Below are 26,984 nucleotides of genomic sequence, written 5' to 3'. Positions count from 1 at the left end.
TCCCTACTGTTTAACAAGTGACCACTTGGCGGTTTGGACTGCTCTTTCTCTAGTGGTTAGGTCTGTCAAACCAGCATCCGGTGGGATATCAGGTCGTGTTCAAAATACAGTGTACTATTTAACGTGCTTAATAATAAAAGGGGCGATAGGTATAGCCATCATTAGTGCAGCAGGTACAGTGGCACCAAGCTCTAAGGCTATTGCAAGACACAAACTGACCTGCAATAGTACGCCTCTTCTGGCGCAGGGCTTTGCAACGTGACGCATCTGGGAGATGCGTCACGTAGTAAATACCCCGCACCATGGTGCATCTTTTGCGCCGCCGCTGCGTCACAAAAGTGACGCAACGGCGGCGTAAAAGCAGCGCAAGGGCTTGTAAATCTGCCCCAAAGTGTCTACATTGTAAAGAAACCAAATATACATAGCTTCATGTTGTTAAATAACTAAAAAAACTAAGATATCTGTGTTTGTTGTAGGAAAAACGGCCACATAAAATGCCGCAAAATTGCAGCTAAATTTCCATATTTGTGCCGCTAAATTTGCTAATCCATGCCGCTATATCCTGGGGGGTCTGTCTATAAATCCTATAAAAGGACATTGGATCCAAAACTGAATATTGTCTCCAAATGTATTTAATTTTCTGGCTCAGAAAAACATAGAGACATGGAGATCTGCCTTATAGGGAGTCTGTCAGGCTATTTGACTATGAACTAAATAAGGTGTGCATGTCAATGCCAGGAAGTGACTGGATCTGCCATCACGTGCCTGGGTCAGTCCCAGACAGTCCCCTGCTCAAGGATTTCACTCCCTCTGACACAGTGACTCAATCTTAGTATCGATTTCCCCCACATATCTAACGCATGAACCCACAATGGCGATAGGAGTACTCTCCGATATATGCTATAACTTTATCGACATTTGTCCAGACCAGATTTTAAGTCCGATCGAGATATTTGTTAGAAAAACACGTCAGACCGGTGAAGGATATGAATTGTACATAAGATATATATTTTCTAGACCCATATTATATGGAACCATACACAGGTTTTACCTGGAATGTGGTGAATCTGCTATCGGAGATTTGCGCTTGCCCTGAGGAAGTCGTCAGGTTATTTTCCCTGAGACGAAACATGTTGGCTATTGGCTACATTTTGGTGATACCATCCATACCAACTTACTATCATGAACTAATGTATAATACATCTATGGTTGTAATGAGGATAAAGGAAACAAGAAAATAAAGAAGAAAACTACCTGAGAATATCGAATTTGAAAACTTTATTGGACTGATGTTTTGATATGGCACAATTCTGAATGTCAATTTGTCTTTTGTTCGGGAGCGATATTTTGTTTACCGATTTCCCCCACAATGCAATCTAGCCCTCCAAGCTTTTGTATTTAAGAGCTGAGGGCACACAGTGAAGAAGTGCATCTAAACGTACGGCATGGATTCCACCTTTCATAACAACTCAGTGAGGTTAGTACTTTTTGTTGCTAACTAATGTGTGTGTCAAAGTTTGAGTGGTGGCTTGACTGACTCAGTCATCATCATTCCAAAGTTCGGCCAGGCTTTATCAATATCCTACAATATCTGAGAGATTATAAACTGAGTTGTCCAAGAAACTCTGCCTCAAACGGAGCATGCCAACCTGCATGTTTGATGTCTTGCAAGAAGAATGGAATAACTTTAGGAACATCCACCACGAGTATGGTTCCAAATTATAGACAAGGGCCAGAAAAAAATGCTTGTGATCAGTGCATCAGGAGAATTTAATCGACAAATAAAAAAAGTCTTGGGCTGAAATGCTTTATTTCCTCAAGGTACAACATCAGATCTTGCCATGTGCCTTGTACCTGGTAGATCCTACTTAAGGGAGTAAATCATATGGCTAATTCTCAGAACATGCTGCTTTCTCTCAATAATCCTACACAATCTGCCCTTAAGCTTCCACCTGATCAATGTCTTTTTAAGAAGCACCTAAACCGCACAATGTATAGAGAATAATGTTATTGTTTAAAAGGGGCTCAGAGTCAGCAGCCATGTAATGAAGGGCTGGTGGTAAAGGGACCCTGGTCTCGAGTTTTGCCTACCTCCTTAAAACAAATATTGCGTGATGTGTGGTTCTACTCTAAGCAAAACCTTGATACTCTTTGCTCTGCAACTGTACATCAAAAGGTGAGTAATCAGATCTTCCCATGTTTGGTGCATCATTTTTATGAAATAAATCACATGGCCCTGGTTCTTGGGAAGATCTTGCTTTCTTTGAATAGTCCCTTGACTGTCTTTCCTCCATTTAAAACTCAGCATTGTTTAAATATATATTTTACCAGTTGCTAAGAGAACTGGTTGATGTTTTGTCTCCCCAGTGAGCTTCCCATGACAAGAAGCCACCTCTGTAAGGTATAAGATGACATTCTACACTGCTACCATGCTACCCAAGAAATGGAGGCCATCCCACAGCACCTGTTGGTTAATCCAGCCTTTGAACCATGGGGAAAGTGGAGAATGCCCTTTCCTGTCTCAGTTCCTGCACCATAGAACTTCTACAGGTCACTTGAGTTTAATGAAGACGTGTCAGTTTGTTTTCTAATCAAAGCCACATCCCCATCCCTTCTGCCCTCAGTTTCACAAAGGCAACAGACAACATTGGGGAATGGATGTGGTGGTACAGTAGTGTGCATGTGAATGCTCTCAGATGTGAATTAAGTCTTCTGTGTAGTTCTGTGTAGGAGTGTGTATGTAATAGATGGGTGAGTGTGCAATTTGGGAGTGTAGGTATGCAGCCTTATATGTACTTTAGTGCACTGTATAATGAAACATATTGTGTAATGTGGTCTGAATTGTGATATACTTTGATGGAGTGTTGATGTGGTATGATTTATAATGTCTAGTAATGAAGTGGGGGGGGGGGCAACATATTTGTTTAAGTATGGTTGTATCCGGTGTGCAGGGTTGAGAGTGGAGTAATCTAGAGTCAATGTAACAGGCACATCCATCAAGCTTTCAGCAATTTACCTGAGTGAACATTTCCTGCAGAGTGCAATCCAAGTCATCCTTCAAAGGTTCCTGTCCAGTGTCAAGCGGAAAAGCGAAGAAAAGGTAAAGGCATTGCAGGCAGACATCTGGGAGGCCGCTTCGAATGATTGGGCGCAGGGTCTCCTGAGAGAGGGGATAACAGAGGCATCATGGTCATATCTCTGAGGTGATGGGAAACCTTGTTTAAAAATGCTATTAATATTAATTTAAAGTTCAGAGATTATTGTTATGCCCCTACTTTGCATAACACAATGCCAAACACAATGCCAAGCTACAGCACAGTAGAACATTTTAATTACTCTAAAGTTTAATTAGTAGTGAGTACATTTGCTAAAAGTGTCAATATATACAATGCTGCAACAATGGTAAAAACAATTTTTATTTTTATTTGGTATTAATGGACTGGTTCGACCCTACATTTTAGTTTTAAAAAGTGAATGCCATTTACTACTACTTACTCACCAATCTGAAATATTAGTTTGACCTTCTTCATAAAAGATGCACCAAAGTCAGTTGTAAATTTTCTACAATTGTAATTCACTAGTTTGCACATTCACAAGCAAGCACAGTATTAGATTGCATCTTGTTTGACATAATTTCAAAGGAAGTAAAGCAGTTTATCACCTGAGCCCAAATACACTAAACTGCTGAGGAAAATTGAATTTTATATGGCCAAGTATGTCCCCTATCGTGTACCCCAACGTTCAATGTATGTGCATGACATCCATGCATTCTCCCTCCATGGCCGAAATGAAGACGCAATTGCATTTGCGTCCAACGTTAACATGTCATCTACCAGGCCCTCCATGAATGAAACGATAATTCAGCCTCAAAGCCTACGTTTCCAATGCATTTACATGGTGCACTTTTAAATAACGCGAAGCACACGTTTTTCCACGTTTTTCTGGCTCAGCCGAGCCAGGCCCTTAATTGAGGCTCCGAGTCTTTTCTGTCTCTGAAAGCTGCAGTTTAGGTATGCATCCCTGACCTCTGCCTTACTTCCTGCCCAGCGAAGCGGTGCCCGGCTCGGCCTGGCCTGCCTGCCAAGACAGTATTTTGCCTACAGTTATCTGCTCAGCCTCCGCAAAAACACATTCCAGTCTAGTGAAATAGGTAAACATATTCCAGCCTGCAGAGAAAAGGGCCCTGTCTGCCTGTCTCCTTGCAAGTGATTTAACGAACCCGTTACCATGGTAGGCCCATGGCCCCCGCGCATTGCACCAAGACACGTATGCACGCGCTAGCGTTCAGTATTGAACGGCCTCTGCCCGAGAGACCTTTTACTTCAGACAACACATCCTCCAAACACAAGATATCAGATATGCTATAGGTGCAGGTCGTTCTGACATCCCAGACACCAGACTCCTCTACTAGTGCTAAAGTCAAGCCCCCCCAGTTCTCCCCAGTTACACGTCATGCTCAGTTGCGCACGCACACAGGGTAAAGGTTTCTGCTGACCCTGCAGAATTTCTCTATGCATCCACCTACCTATGACACTTTTGTGACGTTTTCAGTACACACCTCCGTGTACGCCCTTGTACACGCCTTCTTTTACGCCCATGTGTTCTTATCTCTTCTCTTTTCACTTGTTCCGCCTACTGTATTCATTTCAATTATACAGTTTTACTATATATAATGTGTGATGTTAATAAAATGTTGAATATCCCTTCCTGAACCTTAGTGGTGATGGAACCCGATGTCCCGTGTCTCGAGACGCTTAATTAAAGCCCGTATGACTGAGATACCACGGGCTCTGCCTCTCATTTATTGAGCTATCCTTTATTGTCATTTAATGTATAGAAAAATAGTCCTGGTAATTTTATTTACCACACTGCCCAGGGTGAGATACAAGTACTAATATTTTCTAGTACAGGGATTCGTAGATAAATGCGTCTTAGGCATGAATCTTGATTTTTTTTGGCTTTTGGCCTATAGTACTTGGGCCTCTGCAGTGTGATGAGTCTCACAAAGGAGTCTCATATATTGCATGCTTTATTTAATTTGATTATGAGCTGCAGCCAGTAGCACTCTCCTTTTAATATCAGATCACCTTATTGTGGACAGAAATAGTCAGGAAGTCTGGGTGGATCACAGGGAACATCCATGGAGAGAGTGTGCACTGCACACATTGCTTTTGTTAATTATGGTGAGAAGTGAATATATATGTTTATTGCGTGGTGACAAGAATCAATTCTAGTTCTCTTATGTGTGAGTGGTACATAAAATGGAGGTTGGGTAGAGATTTCTAGATATCAATGTCAATTGCAGGATTCATTCAAAGTATTATTGATGTACTCTGACAATCTACTTGCCAGCTACAGTTGCCCATTATCCTCATCCTCCTCCACTCTCTCAACCTCCTCTCTTCCAAAAAATACAAATCAATTAATTATTCCAGGTATTCTATTAACTAGGACTAAACTCCAGTCCCAGACAAAGCTGGCATTGCCTAAGCATCAGTCCTACACAACACAGGCACTGGCTCACAGGAATGTTATTCCTATTAATTATGACTACACCTCTAGATACTCCTGCCACCAAATCCATCACCTCAACCTCACGTTGCATGCTACATGACTGTAGATCAACCATATCAGTGTCTAGGTGCTCAAATCAAATTGTAGTGTTTCGCTATAAGAACCACATTTACAATTATAGTGGACGTAGTGATTTATTTCACACTTATTTCTCTATTTAGAAAATGATTTTAAAAATTCATTGCATGTCTTTTTAGAAGGGAAACTTTTCCCCCCCTTTTTTTTGCATATAAACATTTCACAGTGATAATAAAACATACAAAAACATTAACATTTCAATGAAAAGAAAAAACTATTGTGAGGTAGACTAGTCCTTCAATATAAGTAAAAGCACCTGGCGAAATTCTCTTTTAAAAATCAATCATGTTATTCATCCTGCCGGTGTAAGCTAGTGGGGATTTTTTAGTGCAAGGACAGGCGTATTGCCGTGTTTCCTAACTTCTACTAGTCTGTTTGAAAAATATCTTTCCCCAACCAACGCGTTTCGAACCCTTCACAATTTTCTGGGGTTCTCCTCAGGACCGGGAATTGGTCAATGCTTTCTCATTATTGTTCACTATTGGAGCACGCAGTGACTTCTGTTCTTAATAGTTTCTTTAAAAGTGCGACTATTTCGTATATATTGAGACAGGTTTCTACTCTTTGTGGCAATCTATGAATTGCAATCCTTAAACGAACATGAAGTAATTCAAAACCTTTGGCAGACCGGCATGTCTTATGGAATAAATCACATCCATTCCTTCCTGCGGTGTGACTCCTTTGTTATTTCAGACCGGCGTGTCTTTCAGAATGAATCGCATTAATTCCTCTCCCCTCTTCAGGCAACCGGTAGCATTCCGCGTTCCTTGAATGATCGTGTTGGGAGAGTAGGGGAGGCATCGCTGCCATATTTTGATACTCTTTACTTGCAGGGATTCACCCAACTGCTCTTTTTACACTTTTGAATGCTTATCACCAGTTCTACATGCCCAACACAGTCCTCTATCAGATTAAATGCCATCTTTCACCCACAGGGTGACAATAATGGTTTCATTTAGAAATTCATTGATTTTGCAAATAATCAATCAATGCAGAGCACCAAAGCGATCTTTTTGGAAGACTTTAATCTTCACTAGGGTATCAATGAAGATTCAGCTGTCAACCTTTCTGATTGGGAATGATCTGGCCGAACACTAAGAGCATCAATCACAGCATTCTCAGTGACAATGCACAGATCATTCTACCACCCATCAGCCTAGACCAAAATATCATTGAGGCACCTGCATCCTGCTTTACCTGCCTTTTAGAACTGCTTGATGAGGTTGCTCCACTCCAGAGCAAAGTGAAAAGACTCAAGCTGTCAGCTCCCTGGTTTAACCAAGCCTTATGTGAAGAAAGAAGAGTCGTGAAACCTCTGGAGAAGAAATAGAGACAATTGCCCTCATCTTTAACCTCACATCCCTCAGTAATGCAAGATCACTCTACAGAAAGCGATTTTTTTTGAAAAATCAAATTACATCACATCACTCCTTGCCAAGTACTGACCAAAATAACTCTTTGATCTGGTCAAAGCCTCCAATTTTCCCTCTATGTCCATCACAGTTGTCAATCCTACCTCGAAAGCAGAAGAAATCGTACAATTCTTTGACACCAAATGAAAATGACTTCTGTTTCAAGACGATTGCCCTTATCATACTCCTCTGTGCAAATCTAAAAACACTGGGCAGCTGTTTGACAGAATTAGAGAAGAAGGCTTACTGAAGACTATCATGAAAACAAAGCCAACAAAACACTTTATGAACCCTATCCGAGGTAACATAGCAAAAAAACCTTTGCACACACACATTCTCCCTTATTGGACTAAACTGGTGACTATCACTCAGTCAAGGATTTTTTCCTGATTGGTTTCAGACAGGTCAAGTCAACCCACTTCTCAAAAATTGCTCTGCAGATGCGACTAACCTCAACACCTTTTGCTCTGTCTCCAGCCTCCCATTACTGGCAAAAATCATCAAGAGAGGAAACAATGGTTAACTTACCCATCATATCAGAGACAACAACCTCCTGGAAGAATATTAATCAAATGAATATTATTCAAAGGAGCCTGCAACACAGAATCCGCACTGTGCAGTTGGTTGATGATGTACTCAGAGTCCTTGACTCGAGCAACACCTGCCTCCTGATTCTTTTCAACTTATCAGCAGACTTTGATACAGTTTACCATTCTATGCTTCTTCATAGGTTGTAAAACAGAGGCACACATGGCTAAACCATGCATGCCTCTACAACGCAGCCCGAGCAAGGAAGGTATTTGAACAACATGTTCTTTACTGAGCATGCCTTTACCACACAATTTAGAGGTATAGGCATGATTGGTAAAGGGATGTTTGGTAAAGATCACATCCCAACCCCTCTGACTTGAGCGCTAAACTCATGACCCCTGCCCTATAAATAACCAAACCCACCCCAGCCCGTGAGCCCTAAAAACTACCCCACTCCTAAAACCTAAAACTACCCTGAATCCCAGCCCCCCGCCCTGAACCCTAAAACCCTAGCCCCTGCCCTATAAACTTCTCGACACCCCAGCCCTCTAAACAACTCTATCCCTAAATCCACCCAATCCCCTTCCTCAACCTTAAAAACCAGCCCTCCTGCCATATAAACAATCCTGACCCCTTCAGGCCCCAAAAACTAACCCCCACCCCCAAAGCCCTGCCCCAGCCCCACTTACCAGTCCGCGTCCTCTCGCGATCCTTCCTCTTCCTGTGCCTGCTCATCCATGCATCTACACCACGTACTGCCTTAACCACACATATGCGTGGTTAAGGCTTATGCATGGTTAAGGCTAGCGTGGTTACGCTTGCAGGGAAACAGCATGTATGGCATGGCCCACGTTGTAAAAGCTGCTTCCCCTCTTGATACACTCAAACATCAAATAGACATTAATGGCGCTGTCCTTAAATGTTATGATTTACTACTCACAGGCAGGTCGCACAGCGTAAAAATTTACAAATGTTTCTCAGCAGCGAAGTTGCTCCAGCACTATTCAACCTTTTTTATTGCGCCCCTCAGAGTCGTTCTTAGCAAATTTGGGATCCTCTACCACCAATATGCAGATGACACCTAACTATATTTAAAGGCCTCTTCTTCCAATGCAATCTCCCATTTTGCTAACACTTTAACTACTGTTCAAAACTGCATGACTTCTGACCACCTAAATAAAACGAAACCCTTCTAAAACTGAATTCCTCCTCATCTCTTCATCCAATACAATGCTGGATGGACACACTCAATACCCTAAATAATAAACCCATCACTGTGACAGAACAAAATCCCTAGGAATCATCCTTGATAAAAGACAAAATATTGAGTGGCAAATCAACAACATGGCCGAAAATGGCGATATCAACTCGACTTCATTTCAGAGGCGGATTTGAAAACTCTTGTTCATTCCTTAGTACTCTCAAGACTGAACTACTGTAACTCTCTCTTGATTGGTCTCCTCCAAAACCATCTCTCCCCTTAAATCCACCCTACATTCGGCAGCACGCTTTGACTGTAAGGCCAAAAAAAATCATCACATCTTACATATTACGCTTACTCTACGAAGGCTGCCCATTGAAGCCAGGGCCATATACAAGACTGCTGGTATCACATATAAGTCCCTTCGCACGTCCACTCCATTCTGCCCAGCAGGCAAACTCAAGCTCTCCGGAGGCATCAGACCACTGCAAAAAGATGAAGCACTGCTACCTGAACCCCCAACATTTAAAAAGGAATGACTCATGGCACAATCTTTCTCAGAAGTGCGGATAGAGCATGGAACTCCATACCTCCGAACCTATGCAACACTCCACTTAGACGGCTGTCTTTAAATCAGAGTTGAGAGCACTACTCTTTCGAAGACATTTTGTGTAGTCTCAACAATGACCGTTGACATGGAACTGACTTCTTTTTTCCCTCATCTCAATTTGGGCATCAATAGCAGGGTCTTACTGCCTCAGACAATTATATGTTTTGGAAATCTTGTATCTTTGCAACAAACCTTGTTGTTTGTAAAGCGCTCTGGCACCTTTGGGTAATGTCTGCTCTATATAAAAAAACATACATTAAATCAAATAACTAAAAGAAATTCCCTTTTATGGGAAGGCAGTGCATTGGAAGGGTAGGGGCCTTTGGAAGACTAGAACATCAGGAACATATCTCAAAGATCGTCCGTGAACGAAAGGGCCAGAAACACACTCAACTCCAGAAGGGGCAATACTCCATGAAGAATTAATGAGACCGATAGGCCAATGGCATTAAGAATCTGACTAAGCATTACTTTAACTACAAACAAAAGTAGGGATAGCCTTAAAAACAAACATATTCATACTATCACAATAGCAAACACCCAATTCCTGAAAGAAACTGAAATGAAGACACCTTCCACAAGCTGAGGTGAGTACTTCTTTATTTGCTGTGAAGAAGCTGTGATGCCGCGACCACCAGCAAGTCTCAGTAACTGCTCCAACAGCCCCCCTGCCTGGAATTCCAAAACATTCTACGTTCTATGGAAAACCCCACAGCATGGGGCACAACATATCCCACCCCTTTAACAGGGAAAATATCTAAATAAAATAACCTTTCATGAAAATAGGCAAATGTAATGCACTCTGAAAATAAACACCAATAATGTGAGAAAATATCACATTTAATACAATCTGGATGAATGACTAAATACAGGCAATTCTAATTTGCCAATGGTATAATATAAAAATAAATGTTCAACTAAACCAATATAGTGAAAGTAAATAACAATAAAGTGAGAATGATAATAAACTTCAACATTAATTAAATGGAAGGATTTCTAACCACAGGAAATTTAATTGACATAATCCTTAAAATGAACAGGATAATACCTTGATAATGACGGTTGAGTGGGACGCATCATTGCTTCCCATATGATTCTGCCCCATCTCCACTTTGTCATTAGGGACCACCAACATGTCCTTATTCCATATATGGCCATCACTAGCTATCACAGCATTAGACAACACTTGGTCTGCACGTACTGGAGGAGAATACCGTGACACTCTTTCACAATATGGACAGGTTTCATTATTCTGACTCAATATCCTTCTATCACATACACCTTCCATCTACTATGTTCTTTCTTTTCATAACCAGCTTGAACCATTGCCCTGACATCCACAACCTTGCCCAAACAAGAAATATCAATAATTCTGTAACCCATCCAGTGCAGATTTAGCTTAGAACCAGGGATAGGCTCTCTCAAAAAAACAAAGGGTAACCCATAGATTCATAGGAGTTGCCTGCACGGCCCATAATATTTTGTCAGCTGATCAATTCCAATCCAGTCAATTGAATTAACACCAATTGTAACTGGTCCTTCAATGTTCGAATGAATCGTTCTACCAGACCATTACTCCTAGGATGATACAATGTTGTGCAAATGTGATTAAGATCATACTTGCTGAAAAAATGATTAATTTTTTTTTAAACCAGGCGCGTGCTCATGATCAGTCACAATCTCATTGACATGGTCTTCTCAGCTGAAAACTCCTGGTAAGAATTCTACCCCAGTATGTGTTTCAATATAGTTCACAAAGAACACATTTAATCCAGCAACACCATAGCATACTGCAATTACTACTCTGGGAGCAGCTCTTCCTCCCCTTTTGTGCTGAACAATTCTGCAAGCAGTTTGTGGTCTGTGAACAACACAACTGAAACTCCCCACAAAAATGATCCAAAGTGTTGAGTAGTCCACCATAATGAAATTGCCCAATTCTCAATGGTGGAATAGGTCGACTCAGACCTCCGTCATGCTCTGGATACAAAGGCAATTACCTTGTAACTATTGTCCCTCAATTTTTGCAATAATACTGCTCCTGGGACATTGTGGCTGGCCTAAGTGACAATATTATTGGAATGACAAAGGTTGAACAGTTTTACGGTTTTGATCACTTCTGCAGCATACAGGCAATTCTCAATCCAGAAGTATGCATCTACTTTTTAAAGTAAACTCGTAAGGGGTGCTGTTCTATAGTCATAACGGGGGAGAAATTTCGAGTAGTATCAGATCAGACCCAAGTAAGATTTTAACTGCTCCTTATTTTCTAGAGATGGAGCCTCCACAGTGCTTTCCAAAATGTTAATGGTGGGGTCCACATCATTAGCCTTTATATGGTGTCCCAGAAAACCAACACCATTTTCTTCGAATTTGCATTTGTTTATACGTCACACAAGTCCTCTCTCAACACAGACAATACTTTATTCAACCTCTCGTCATGCTTGACCACATTACTTCCAATCACAAAATGTATAATTCTACAGACAGATCCTGGAACATCAACTTCATGAGCCATAAACTGAGGAGGCTGATGACAGACTGAAAGTAATTCATTTGTAACAAAATGCTCCCAGTGGAGTAGCAAAAGAGGGAAATTGTCTGCATTTATCAGTTTAGACTATCTGGTGATAGGCTGCTAACATCCCTCGAATGGTAAAAATGACACCTCTTTTCAGTACACAAAACGTCTAGTTTATATTAGGCCGACGTTCACGATCCAACCAAATATTATGGTTGAGATCGCATATGTCTACACACAACTTCAAAACTTGATCACATTTGCGAGAAGAACTAAAGGAGCAAACCACACAGAACCTTCCATGGGCTCTATGATGTCATGTTCACACAAACAATCTAATTGCAACTCCCATAATAGAGGTATCTTGTGAACCTTATGAACCACAGGCACTGTACTATTTTTTAGCAGAATCTGCTGGTGAAATCCAGTCAGTTATTCAAATTTAGCCTCAAAACCATCAGGGAATTTCTGAATCCATATATCAGTAAAAGACACACTCATTCAACCCACACATTTTACATTGAACATACGAGATTTGGATATACCTCGATCAGGATGATTAGGGTCCAAAATCTAGTCTAATTCACCTGACCAGCAATACAAAAGTTGCCTGTCCTCAAGATGGCGGTGGGACGTGTTGCATTGCACTGCATCAGCAAGTTGTGATTGCAGCCGATAGTATTTCCCAAATGAAGAGGCAGGTCCTCTACACTCTTGGACTGCACAGCGACTCAACCCTGGCGTGCTTACATTCACTATTACTGCTGTGGTCGCCATTGATTAAGGTAAAGGCCAGGATTAATGAGTCATTGGCAATGCAAATAGGTGCAGACCGGACTGGCTGGATGCAGGTTTCAGGCTAGTGGTCCCAGGGGGATGAGGCCCTCACCATTCTTGTCTCCCACTCATCATCAGTGAAATGAGGATCACTCCACAGGCTATGGCAAGTGCTTGTATATTCATCCTGAAGTTGTGATGCAGCAACCTCCCGCACCTCACCATAACTGGCATTACAGCTGTGCCGCTTGGAATCCCAGGACATTCCAAGATCCATGCAACATCCCACAGCCCAAGGTGCAACAGAAACACACATACTAACATTACCTAAAACACACATATGCATACATACATGGCCATGCAGACAAGTAGGATCAAAGGAACAATTAATCCAATGGCCTTTCAGTGGTGAGACATAAATTAACTATCCACTCACACACGCTTCATCAATGCTCTTACACATCCACGCAAGGGGTAGTCTCTCCGAGTCCGACGTTATACAAGCTTTTTAATCTTAAATGTTTTTGAGGTCCCTCTACTTATGGATGTCTTAGTACAGCATCTTCTTCCAGCAACAGAGTCGTTGCACTTCATTGGTCTCTTATCATGAGGTTGGGGCAATGAGGAGATACTTAGAGGAAAATGATGAGTATCCCATTTTGTTGTAGCTGACTCCACTCAGGCCATAGTTGTTAACTATAGTCTTACACGGGGCAATATAAATTAGTGCAAATACGAAAAGGGCCTGGGGATAGCTGGTCCTCCGCTGAAACAGATGTAACATTAAAAATGAATGAAGCAATTACATTCATGTTAAATTGGATGACAATCAGTATGGTATTGTTTGTAATTTAGTCTTATTAACAGCATGCTCTTTTTTTAAAATTAAATTTTCCCTTTCCTGTTAAATTCTTAATTGTTTGCAGGAGAAAAGAAATACTTCCTCTGAGGATATTTGAGGAAAATTACCATTCAAAATTAGTTCATGCACTGCCTTCTCTGTGTGAACTGTCACTCTGTATCATGACCAATATTTGGCTGAGCACCTGTGTGCTTTGGAGACAGCTTGTTCACGTTAATAAATACTTTTAAAAATGAAGGTCTGCATTCACTAGTGCAAACACTCTCACAAAGGCTCACCCACTCTTAGGGGCACACCACAAGACCCAATTAGGAACAGAACTCCATATTGTTCAACCCATCTGGCATTGATAACTTTGGGGTTGTAAGACTCCGACAAAGAGAGAGACTCATGAGATGAACCCATACCTCGATGCACAAGAGGGTCACAGGAAGTACAGTAAACGGGAAACAGCCATCACATCACATGCGATAAAACTCACGCGATTACAACGCAGTCGTTACAACGACCGTGTTGTTATATCGCAGTGCCATTACAACACAAGTTGTTACAACAACTTGCTCTATGGGGGGCTCTCTAAACTAAGGAAGGGTATAATTCACTAATCCAACACCTTCCCTACTGTTGCACACAGTGGAGTTGGAATAGTAAATGATACTATTCCTAAATCCAGCGCGCCCCCTAGAGCAAGTCGGTGTAACGACTTGAGTTGTAATGGTACTGCGATGTAACAAGGCGGTCGTTGTAATCACATGCGTTCTTAACACATGCGATGTAAATAACTATATTCACAGTAAAATGGTGAGCACTGAGTTGTTTCTCTCATATACTATTATGCAAATCTCTCATGAAAGCCAAGGCAGACAGCTTAAAATAAACCGAGTCGATAAAACTGCCACTCTCTTAGCATAAGTGGCATACCTGCAACAAGTCAGACATCTTTGAGCAAACTGCTGAATTAATAAGGAGATAGTAGAAGTAACTGATGAAATACTACTGAAACCAGCCGCAGCTCCTACACTATTTAAGGACTGGCCATGATATCAACTGGGTAAAAGGGCTGGATACTGTAGTCTCAGAATGAATACTAAGTCTGGGCGGTGAACTCTGCTCTCCTTGTGGAGTTTGTGGAATTTTCTGCACTCTGCGTTACACGGTGCTCGCCAACATCAAGTTGGCGAGCACAAGCGAGGAATATCCACCTCCCGGTGAGATTTTTCCTCGTTCATGATCATCAATGTCAAGTTGGCGAGCGCGAGCATGGAAAATCAACCTCCCGGTGAGATTTCTCAAATCGGACGGTCGGATTTCTCATTGCGACCGCTCACATTGAGAAACCACCTGTCAGCGTTGAGAAAGCTGCCGCTCAAGTAAAAAATCTTCTCGAATGGCAGAAAGGAAGCTGTGCCCGCTTGTGCTGTGCATGGTGCAGTTGATTGATGATTGCACAGTGCGGACAAACGTCTGGTGCTGAAATTTACCTCAAACTGCATTTATCTAACGCACTCCCCCGCTTGGGGAGCTCTGCATAGCCCAGCTAAGTTTTTATTTTTAACTTCCTTAATATGGATGTCATACCCTGTCTGTATGGAGAGAAGGTATATGGATCTCATAGTCTTAATGTATGGAAGAGGATGTATATGGATCTCATACCTCATCCGTATGAGGGAGAGGGTTCATGAATCTCATACCCCATACATATGGTAGAGGAGGTATATGGATCTCATATATGGAATGAAGGTATCGGGAGAGGTAAATGGATTTCTTTCAGAGAATATATGGGAGAGAAAGTGCATAGATCTCTTATCTGGTATGCAAGGGAGAGGAAAAACATAGCTCTCATATACGGTATGAGTAGGAGAGGAGCAGCATGGATCTCCTACCTGGTCTCCCTGAGAGAGGAGGTAGATGGATTTAAGCAGTAGGTATCCATGGTTCTCCAGCTCACTTCCCTCCTTCAAGAACCGGTGCACGACAAGTCGAGCTTCCTCTGTCATGACATTAAAATTCATACACATAAACGTTAATTCAGGAACAGGCTTCAGTCTCTTTCTGTCAGCTTCACTAACACAAGCAGATCAGTCTCTCAGCACAGAAGCGTTACCTGCAGGCTTGTTTGAAATCTTCTTCCTTAGCTCCACTGTTAGTAGCACTGACAATTCCTTGGCAAGGATCTGGATGTTGGGCATTGTGACTACACCAGCAGTGTGATTGCATGCCTAGAAGGGGGCAGAAAAGTAAAAGAATAATACAGTGCTTAATTTAAGCCAGTGGTATCCAGTGATCTGCACCAGCACCTTATTGTCAGCACCGGCCCTTATGACAGTTTGCCACTTTGTTGCACTGTTTGTTTAATGTAGAGATAAGTACAACAATGGTTGTTTATTGATACATTGTACGTTAAAATGGCCAGAACCTGCCACTCAAGCCGTTCTTATAGCTTTGGGGGCCTGGAAAAGTCTGAATTGTCACATTTGTAGGGTGTGATAGTTAATAGTTGTGTTGCTACTGTCATTGGCAGTGCTGGCTGGGGCAGTAGGTGGTCCAAGCGGCAGTGACAGTTTAGGACTTTTCCAAGCAACATGGAAGAACACTACATTAGACATTCCACACTTCTTACATTTCACTTCAGCGTCAGGGGAAGCTATACCTATGCACTCTGGGGTGATATAAAAGTAATGTAAAAATTTGAGCTGTATAAGGTTATGTCTCTATGCGAGAGGAGAGTCTTTGACCTGTATGCAAACATATGACCAAGACAATTCTAAAATTGGGAACCCCAGGTCAACTTCATACTCTATTCTGCTCCTCTGTAAAAGAGGTCACACGTCCGCAGTGATCTCAACGTATAAGCTGGAGAAAGTTTGCTCGTCCTAAGTTTTTCGAAGAGACACCTAATTTAGGTGTTGGCTTGGGAAGCCAGTAAAAACCTTCTTCACGTCAGATCATAATCGGTAGTAGAATAACACAACCATAGAGAACATCCTCCCCTGACCTGTAACTCAGTGAGACTACTAAATTACCCCATTAGGAAATAGGTCCCCTAGTATGTGTATTCACCTTACTCACAAACTGTGATACCAGCTTGTCCAGCATGGAAGGAAGTAGTGGGATCGGTCGAGCTAGCAAGAGTGAGGAGTATAGGAGCAGGCAAGCCACTCACTATCTTTGACAGTAACCACCTTGCCTGACGTTATTCTGAGCACATCTACATTGTTCATGAGCACTTCCGGCTGTTGGAAGACCATCACTAAAAGGGATTAGAACGTGTCATTGAGAATTCTATTCTGGCGTAAATCGGCATTTCTACGCACAAAATCCAGAATTTAATGTAATGCACTTGTGCCACTAAATAATAGCCGTGAAAGTCTGGGACGGACAGACCACCAGCTCTCAAGGGACGCACCGGGACTCCCATTTCACATGCTACTGCTTACACCTCCATACTAAGAGGCTCAATGTTTACTGTAACTGTTTGAAGAATGCAACTAGTATCCTAATGGGTATGTTGGCGAACAAATACAGACATTTTGGAAGCACCGCCATTTTAATAATTGAAATATGACCCAATAGGGAAAGTTATAGACGTATCTATTGTTCAATCCATGTGCCTCTTTAGCGCTACTCCAAAGTTATGGTGAAGAAACATCGAGGTTTCACTGTTCACGTGAACACCCAAGCCTTCAGCACTAGACTTTAGAGAATACCCAGAAGAGGTAGCGTACATAACGTCAGTCAAGGGAAATACCATGGATTTGTTCCAATTAATATGTAGGGCTGAGTGGCACCCAAACCTGACGACCTCTATAACAACTGGTGCCAAATTGTCCTTCGGCCTTTGAACATAAAATATGATGCCATTCACATATCAAGATACCACCAGAGATCGGCCACTGAAGTAGATCTCATGCGTTGTGTGAAGTACGCATCGGAAACATGAGAGGAGCTCAATCGAGATTGCAAAAATGAATGGGGGAAGCCATGAGCATACTCCTGAGAACATTGATAATCTTGGAATGTAGGCCATTAAACCTGATCCTGGTGCAATGTGCTATATCCTGTAGAAACCACGTGCCCAGCCCCCTATGTTGTAGGGCTTCAAACATGAACGGCCATTCTAAGGCATCAAACGCCTTTTCTGCATCAAGTTGCGCCACCACCACAGCGAGTAATTGTGTATCAATTTGATGCAGCATTGCCATGAGGGTAAGTAAATTAAAGGCCGTAGATCTTTGAGGAATGAATCCTGACCTCTCTGGAAACAACAAAAACTTCATCAAAAGTTGCAAAGGTTGCACATGGAGTTTGGCTAATATTTTATTATTATCAATAAGGACAATGGCCTATAGGAGAATCACTGAGTGGGGCTGCTACCCGCATTTGGCAAAATGGTTATCTTTGCTTCGTTCAGAGAGGAAGGCAGGTACCTTTGGATACTACATCCTGATATGCATCTTGCAACCAGGGGGCAAGCAAATCTATATAGACCTTGAACAAACTCTACAGGAAAACCCCACCCCACCACAGGAGCCTTTTTGCTAGCGAGACTCATTATTGCTCTCCTGTCTTCTTCCTGAGTAAATGGAGAATTCAACAACTCCCCCAATCCAACTCAGAGCAATATGATCCAGATAGTCAGCAATGGCAGTGACACCTGTTTGGGCCCTGGAGGTATATGCATCTGAATAATAAACCCTTAACGCCTCCAATATTTCACCTGGCATAGAGGGGGCCTTCTCTCTATGCCTGGCTATGCCAGCTATTTGGCTATTGTGTAGATCGGCTCTAAGTCCCACCCCATGGTCCTGCCTGGTCTAAAACTTGGCCCAAATAATTGGGTTCTCAAGTGACCGATGCATGTTACTGAATTGAATTAATAGAAACGTTTAATCATTCTTATGTCTTCAGAATGTGTTACCTGCAGTAAGATGTACCTGAAGTTTTCACAGTGTAGTCCTGAGAGGCAGTGTATGCAATGCAGTGTCACAAATTAAATGACCTCAGGTCAAGAAGAAAAGAAGGGAAATAGAGCAATTAAATTGGGGTAGGAATAGGGCAATTCCATTGGAGAGGGCACAGGACCAATGAGTGAGATCTCTTTTTGAGGAAGGGTTGCAACAAGACCACTGGGTACAACAGTACACACACTCAGTCTCAGGTCCTGGAGTTGGGCGATTTAGTCTAGCACCTCACTGGCAGAAGAGTGGAAGAGGAGGATGAGAACTGAGAGTGACAAGCATTTCATCTAGGACAGCCAGGGGCTCTTTTTGGGTTTGGGAGAGGGTTTTGACAACACATTGGTAGCGATGTCTGAGTCAGTTGGGTGGAATGTATGATGGAATTCCACATGCGTTTTTCACACATGCCTTAGGAACTCCGTTATTTGAACGAATGAGTCTTTAGCACACATTTGATCTGCACACAAGTCATTTTAAAGATTTGCCTTAAGCGGGAAGCTTGATATTGGAACAGTTTAATTTACTATTCCAACTCCAGTCTGCGCAACAGTAGGGAAGATGTTGGACTTTAGTTCCAACAACACTCCACCATTGAGCAAGTCGTTGTAACGACTTGCGTGCAGAATGATTGCGTGCTAAAGACTCATTCATTCTGTTGCAGGCGCTGTGAAGGATCAGTGTTATTCTGGCTTCATTCTAGAGGACATTTCCCGTTTGGTGAGCCGTGGGTCTGGTGTGTGAGGTATGTTCTCTGGGTGTCAAAACAGTATGCACCATTTTAGCAAGAGTTAAATCAAGCATGTTATTCATGTTGGATGCCAAAATCAGAACACTATAAATATTAATCCAAATTAGAAATGGAGAGACAATTGAAGCATAGCAATCAACACCATTTAAAGAAGAGTATAAACAGGGCCAGGCTGGCTACCGGGCAGTTTGGAATGCTGCTGAGTTGGGGGTGATTTCGTTCATGGAGACCGACATGTGCTAAACGATATTCGTTTTGCATGAATTATTTCGAAGCACACGCAGGTCTCCAAGAACAAAATCAGCCCCCACCGCAGTGAAATCAGCCCCCAGCTCTGCAGCATTCCAAACTGCCCGGTAGTCAGTCCAGCTCTGAGTATTAAGACTCCACACCAACTCTTCACCAGTAACTTCTCCATCACCACTAGAGACAATACCTTAGAGATGAATGGCCTTGGGTGAGCTTGATAGCGAGAAGTATTAGGCTCAAAGGAGACAGTAATGAATGGTAACATTTAATTGATACACAGGAGCAATAAGGTTCTTCTTGGGAAAACATTAGTGAGCAATGGGGACAGGAATTTATGGTGAAAGTAACAGAAGACAGCAATGGGGTTGTGGTGCATTGTTAGGGTAAGCCAACTGAAGGTCTGTTGGGGTGGTAGGTGGGAATATACTAATTAATACTGTTGTTGAGGTGATGAGAACAATGGAAGTACTTTCAGTGGGGTGATGATGAGGTAGGGCAATGGAGGATCACTTCAAGATGGTGGGGTAAACGAATGGGGGGTCTTATAGGGATGATGTGAATCAAAAATTATGACTTTGAAAGAACGATAAGGAAGAACAATGGAAAGTCTTACTGCACTAAGAAAAATGGACAATGAGTGTCTTATTTGAGTAGAAAGGAAGCATAATAAAAATGTACATTGTAGAAAAGATGACTAGCGAGCGAGCATACAGGAGTACAAAGATAAACTAAATTGGGGTGAGAGAGATGTGAAATAGAGGTTCTTTGCTGAATCAGACGGATCAAGTAAGACCATATTGGACAGAAAAAGACGGTGGTAATAGGAGACTTACTTAGACTGGGCATCAGTCACACTACCTAAAAGATGCATTTTAAAATAACTTTTTAGGGTAGAAGGCATTATTAAACTGATAACAGACCTTTCTTCAATGTTTCTAATGGCCTTGTTAAACATCTGGAACATCTAGGAGAATCCAGCTCTCAGTGCAACAAAATAGTGCAACAACAGACCTTTAAGAAGAGAGAGTTGAGAGCCCAGAGCTTCCGATGTTGTTCTTCCAGGATCAGAAATGGGCATGACTCTTGGTATTCCAGAAATTGGCTGCTGAGCAATTCCCAGAGCTCCAATGGGCGCTGCAACTTCCACGCGGGCATGGACCTTCGCATTCCATCCTTGGTTATTCCTGGCCCTTCCTTCTGGTCTGACCCTGGTGCTTCTTCCTTGCTCATCCCAGTCGCATCTTCCATGTCCGTGTCTGTTCCCTCTTCCTGGTCCAACTCCGGCCCTTTTTCGCTTCCTGCCTCTGCATCCTCTTTTTTGCTTGGCTCTGGCCTCATTTCGTGGCTCTTCTGTCCTACTTCCTCTTCCTTGCCCATCATTGGCCTGTGTTCCATTTGAGTGTCTTCTCAGTGTATCTTCATGTTGGGCTACAGGGCTAAACAGAATATAACATATTAAATTCAGGAGATTAAGGAACCAATAAAACACATTACTTCAATACCTTCATTCTGATATATCATAAATTGCACGGGATGCCATTGTTCATTCCTCAACATGATGTATTCTCAAACAGATTGTGGATGAAGAAATGGAGACAACTTAACTCACCAGGAACATGTCGCTTATGCTTCGAAGTCTGTAGGGGCTTTCTCTGCCTTGTCCTAATTTAAGCGGTCCATTGTGGCCCCACATCATCTGGGGTCCAAAGACCAGCACCCTGTAATGTGGTTCATCCATCCATAGCATAGAGGGCCTGTGATGGCAACCTCATTGAATACACGCAGCCTGTGACGTCAGACCTCCCAGAACATCTCTGCTATACCAAGCGGCGAAATTGCCAAGAATGACTTGGCAGCAAAGTCAAAATTAGGGTGGGACAAGCACTACCAGGTGCTTCAAATGTTGTACAAGGTGTAGTGTGCAAAGTCGACTGCCCGGTTACAATGGGATGGATGCATTCTGCATGGCTATGACTATTAGCTGATTGGGTATTGCAAGGCAGCGAGAGGCAAAATAAACCATATCTGGGAGGATGGCTGGCTGAAACACTGTTGGTCGACATGTTGTGTTCAGGGCCGGACTGGGAACCAAAACCGGCCCTGGCAAAGTGCTAGGCCGCCCCTCCCCACTGGAAAACAGCCCTGTAACAAAATCGGCCCCCCAGGGGCTCAAAACCGGCCCCCACGCTTGCGGCGCTCTGGGGGATTGCCCGGTGCCCGCTATGGCCAGTCCGGGCCTGGTTGTGTTTTAATCACTCAGAACATTGCCCTGCCTCTCAGAGGCAAAGGTATTTCTGATTAGAAGATACTGTCATGGACTGACCTGTGGTTCATAATTATTAGCATCCTCTAGACTCTGTCTAAATGTTTCTTTGAGTTGGAATTGGTAACATGTACCTCCAAGGATTCCCCCCCCCCTCCCCCGCGAGAGTCAAGGTTGTATTTGCAGCTCTCCCAGCTGCAGCAAAAGTGAGCCGTCTGTGGATCCCTTCTGGTGGCATTGTAAGACAGACAACTAGAACCGCCTTAAGATGGAAATGCCAGTCAAGGTTATGGGGTCATTCTCACTTGGTTGGCTGAGTGAAAATGACTCGAGGACTCCATCACATACCGCCATTTCAAAATTACATTCAAATAATTCAGGGTTGCTGTACTTTTCATGGACATCACCAACATTTTTCAGGAGGCCGTATTTCAGTGTAAAGATAATAACATAAAGTGCTAGAACTTTTCAGCAGCTATAGGCACATTTCGGTAGGATAATTTGGGCAATTTTCAGAAAAGTATTGTCATCCATAATCGTATGTTTACAGCCAAAAGTACCTCCATGTGTACCCCCTGGTATTAACAAAAGAATCCCTGATAGGCATACATTGATTTATTACTGCCTATTTCTCAGCTAAGTTTGCAGAGAAATCCACAGTGGTAAACCCCATCGAAAGGGCGGGAAGTGGTTGTTAAAAGGTGTGGTTAGCCTTGTAAGGAATGAACTTGTAGGTTTGTGGGCATTCCCAGATTCTGACCCAACCCTTTCCCACCCTGAAAATGGTTGGAAATGTACTCCTCTTCCTAAATGGGAAGGAGAATCATCCACAGATATGTTGGGAGAGGGGGCAGAGGAAAGGTTTTCGCCACTGACAAAACAGTTTTCCACTTCGCGAGAAAAGGGAAACTTTGCTTTTTCACAGCAGGCTCCATTCTCCCAGTTCTGAGATCTATGCTAGCTAGATTTCTGTGCAGGAGGGACTGGAACAGGTTGGATGTCTCACATGCCATTCCCAATGGTATACCTGGAAACCACACCTCATTTGTGCTTTATTCTCATCAAGCTCAGTTTTCTCCCGCATATTATTCACTCATCCAGATTTAATGGTTCCGCCTGAGTGGATAATGGGTTTCCACACTATTTGTAGCACACTGCATCTTTCTACAAAGATGCAGTTTTCTTGTGTGACTGGCAGCCACACCTGAATGCCAGGCCCGGACTGGCCGTTGCGGGCACCAGGCAATACCCCAGTGCACCGCAAGGGTGGGGGTCGGTTTTGGGCCCTGGGGGACGTTTTTTGTTACAGGGCTGTTTTTGCAGCATAGCGGCAAAATTGGCCCAGTAACAAAATCGGCCGAAAACCGGCCCCGGCAAAGAGCTCGGTCGCACCCCCAGGGGTCCGGCCGAGCACTTTGCCAGAGCCGGTTTTGGTTGGCAGTCTGCCCAGTCGGCAGACTGCGTTTTGTTCATGCTCCAATCCATGGGCCCGATTCACAGAACTAACTTAAGGCAAAATTCTAAACTTACAATCATTTTGGTATTCACAGAAGGCACTTCCTCATTTTGGTATTCACAGAAGGCACTTACTCATTTCGGTATTCACAGAAGTCATTTAGTAGTCCTAAAGTTAGGAGTCCTAACTTTACTACTCCTAAACTGAGAAAAGTCCTATCTTTAAGACTTTCGGTATTCACAAAAGGCATTTCAGAGTAACTTTAGGGCTCCTAAATGCCTTCCGTGAATACCGAAAGTCTTAAAGTTAGGATGTTCTCAGTTTAGGAGAAGTAAAGTTAGGACTCCTAACTTTAGGACTCCTAAAGGACTTCTGTGAATACCAGAATGAGTAAGTGCCTTCTGTGAATACCAAAATGGTAGTAAGTTTAGGATTTTTGTCTTAAGTTAGTTCTGTGAATCGGGCCCAAAGTTTTTTTAATTTTTGTGCACTCAGTTGAGGAGCTCACGCTTCACTTTCTAGTCTACTATTTTGAGCAGATAAAGGTAACACCGTATAGAGCTCCACGTAATTCTTTTTTTTTGGGCAAGATTATTTTTGTTTTGCCTCCTTTTTGGACTGGAGGCGTGGCATTCCTTAAGCAGTAACACTGAAATCTGTCACGCCGCTAGCTCGCTCTCTTAAAGCAAACGGAAAAGTATGTTTGTAAATTTACTGAAAACCACATAAGATATATTTTACCCATAAATAAGAGGAAGTGGGAAATATGCGAATAAACTGTGGTTTGAAGAACCCCACTTTCTCCTCATATTTTCCTCACAATTTCTGCAGACTCTACGCATTTGAAGGGCATGTCTCATACCCCCTGCAGGTATTGGAAAAATATTAAAGTCAACTGCATTTCTTTTCTCATATTTTCCCCTTGCCCCTCACTTCAGTCAACTATAAGTAAGGCTGTTGGTGCAGCTTTGTTTGTGAAGTATAAACAAAAGTGAAAACTAAAGTACGTCAAGCAGAGATGTAAATCTCTGCATGTAGTTGTACTTTTCTTTGTTTTGAATTGAGTCAATTGTCTTTAAAAGGAACAATACCATTACATTTGCTTGGGCTGCTCTTCTCTGATTGTGACACTGCTGGTCCTTTTGAGCATATGTAGTGTGCGTTTCAGGTGATTGTGTACATATTTTCTACAGAGCAGTGTACATTTAATGAGTCACAACTCAATATAAATCTTGCTGAATTTGAATGTGATTTGTTTGCATACTTTAATGTGTTATCCCAAGTGGTACGGGTATGCCAGACGTGGCTCCCATGCACACTGTGCCCCTTGAACCAAGCTACCCCTGGCAGATGAGCCCCTAACAGGGCAAAACTGGCCCTGGGTTGCTTGTGTTCCAGTTCAGGGTGGACCTGGCCTGGCAGTTCGGGTTGTACTGTTCCCATTTGAGCAGGATCAAGACTGATTTGCTTATGGGTGGGTCCAAACTGAGGTGGCACGGTGTGCAATGTAACGATGGAGTGGGGTGCGAACAATTAGTGGGTACGATTAATTCAAGCATTCCATCCATCACTTTTTTGTATATTTACGAGTTCTATGGAAATCCCAGACATGGACAGTGCAAGGGGTAAAAACTTGAATGAGGTGTCACAAAGTGCAGTGCTCTATCACTCATTGTAGGAGACTGGTTGTGTGGCCCAGAAAATCTCCTGTCACAGGCACCGCTCAGTAACACCTGTGGTCGGCTTTTATACTCTTTTTCTAGAGGCGTAACCTTCAAACAAGCTATCTTCCTTTCATAGCCAAGAGCAAATGATAATCAAGAATATGGATAGCCCTCAGAGCAGTGTGTGTGTGGGGGCGAAGGGGGACTAAAGAGTTTCTTCAATACCATCATGGAACTGGGGATCCCAAGGGACCTATGTCCACTTGCAGCATGATGGCCATCTCTTGGGGGGCACCACACAGCCCCTAACCAATCCACAAGAGTCATTTGAAGCAGGGGAAGAATAATCCACTCAGTCTGTTTTGCCGCCCTCCCATGTAGAAACTCAATATTTTTTGCCTGATTCATAAAAAAAGAAAGATAAAACTCTTGCTGTTTGAGTACAGTTCAGATTTGTATCGACATCACAAAGGTTTCAGGAGTATGTGAAGAAGCTGGTACATATGGGATGAGTAGCCCTCATGTTATTTGCTCCTATCCAAGACTTTAGCTTCAATTGACTGCAATTTATAGACCCCAATCCAAGATGGTGACCTGATCAGGAGAACTTGGTATTGTACTAACCATCCACCTTGAACACTGCGCCGTTTTGATTTTTGATTTTCTTTTCTAATATGTTCTCTTTTCTTTTGGATTAATACAGCTGATTCTAGCTCCCCCAACTAATTTCCTAGAACTTGTACTCTGACCTTTCGATTGGATGCATTTCTTTCAGGTCCAAGACATTATTAACAAGTTGGTTTAACTCTATGAGTAGCATTGTCCCTTGAACTCATGCCTACTAATCTCTGTCTCACTTGTGTCATTCCATACATTTTGCTGTCGCTGCATCGCGGGGTGTCCTCATACAAGCCTCGGCTCCACTACCAGTGGCAACAGGAACTTTCTCATAAGGCCAAAGCCAAGACTGCTGCATCTGTTGGTGTTTGTGTTTGGGACACATTACCTTCGATGGAGCTCTCCATAGCATTAAGGTCACTACACACCTGTCCAGGTAGTGTCAAAAACTATCCCTTGAGTTACAAGCTTTTATCTCAAAGGCTCAGTTCTCAAATAGCAGATCTTACAGGAAAAAGCAACAAAGATTGGAATAGTAACAAGTTAGCAATAGAGATCCTGAAATGACACAACAGGCGCCATGAAATTACCACAATAACAGCGAGGAAAAACCCTGGTGTACCAAATGAAATATTGTCATAAAAACAATATTAACTGATCTCAAATTATATTGATTTGTTACCTAGATATCAGCTTGAAAATGTGTGTAAACACGCTCGTTTTATCTCCTAAAGAGCACCTGAAGGGCAAAAATCAGCATTTCTGCAAATGAAATCTTTTCACTTTTAGCAAACAAACCCATTTTACAAGAACTAGCATTACATTCCATGACGTACACTCATCTGAACTGTTTTCACTGCATGGGCTGTATTGTGTGGGGAGTGCCGTGGAAGAGTGTGCAGGGTGGAAATGGGCATTGCGCATAGTGTAGAGTGTTTTGGGCAGGGCCAGCTCCTCCGCTATGGCGGAGGAGCGACGCCCCACTGCTTTTAAGCAGTGCCAAGTAGAAACATAAAATGATAATAACTTTGCTTTATTATCATCGAAGGCTGCTTCCTGCTGCTTTGCGGGCGGGTGAGTGGGCGGGGCTGCTCTGCTCTCGGAGTAGGGCAGGGGAGGAGTGGTTTGCCCTCTCCTAAGTGCACAGTGACTGTTTGTTACGCCCTCTTGGGCCGCCCAAACCAGTCATGCAAACTTTCCCCTTCTCCATGCAGGCTGCATTACAGCCTGCATGGAGAATATGCCGACCCATAATTCAATTCAACACATACAGCCCCTGGCTGAGCCCCATGTCACAGCGCTCAGAACAATCACAACGCTGTATTACAGCATTTTGATTGGCTTAGCGGAGGGACCCTGGCTGCCTGGTTCCTGATCCTGTCAGAGACGGAGGTAGGAGAGCAGGAGCAGAGAAGACTCAGAACCCGGCCTCAAGTTAAGTTTTTTTATTTTAAATTCTGAT

At 42.8% G+C, this 26,984-nt stretch overlaps 1 protein-coding gene across 2 annotated transcripts in view; it reads right to left on the bottom strand.

The window, feature by feature from the left end:
• The window catches only part of WDFY4 (WDFY family member 4), an 856,906-nt gene that overhangs the window by 683,787 nt on the left and 146,135 nt on the right, over positions 1 to 26,984 (bottom strand). For both annotated transcript variants that reach the window (XM_086921796.1, XM_086921797.1), the window contains 4 exons: positions 20,533 to 20,957; positions 15,671 to 15,785; positions 15,450 to 15,556; positions 3,017 to 3,160 (listed from right to left, as the gene is read on the bottom strand). In XM_086921796.1, the coding sequence (XP_086777922.1) occupies positions 3,017 to 3,160; positions 15,450 to 15,556; positions 15,671 to 15,785; positions 20,533 to 20,916 (750 nt within the window). In that variant the 5' untranslated portion in view covers positions 20,917 to 20,957. The remainder of the gene's footprint in view (positions 1 to 3,016; positions 3,161 to 15,449; positions 15,557 to 15,670; positions 15,786 to 20,532; positions 20,958 to 26,984) is intronic.

The sequence above is a fragment of the Lissotriton vulgaris genome, chromosome 5 (assembly GCF_964263255.1).
Source record: "Lissotriton vulgaris chromosome 5, aLisVul1.2, whole genome shotgun sequence".
Classification (NCBI taxonomy): Eukaryota; Metazoa; Chordata; class Amphibia; order Caudata; family Salamandridae; genus Lissotriton; species Lissotriton vulgaris.
Note: the sequence above shows the minus strand (reverse complement) of the source record. Positions and strands in the feature narration are given on the sequence as shown.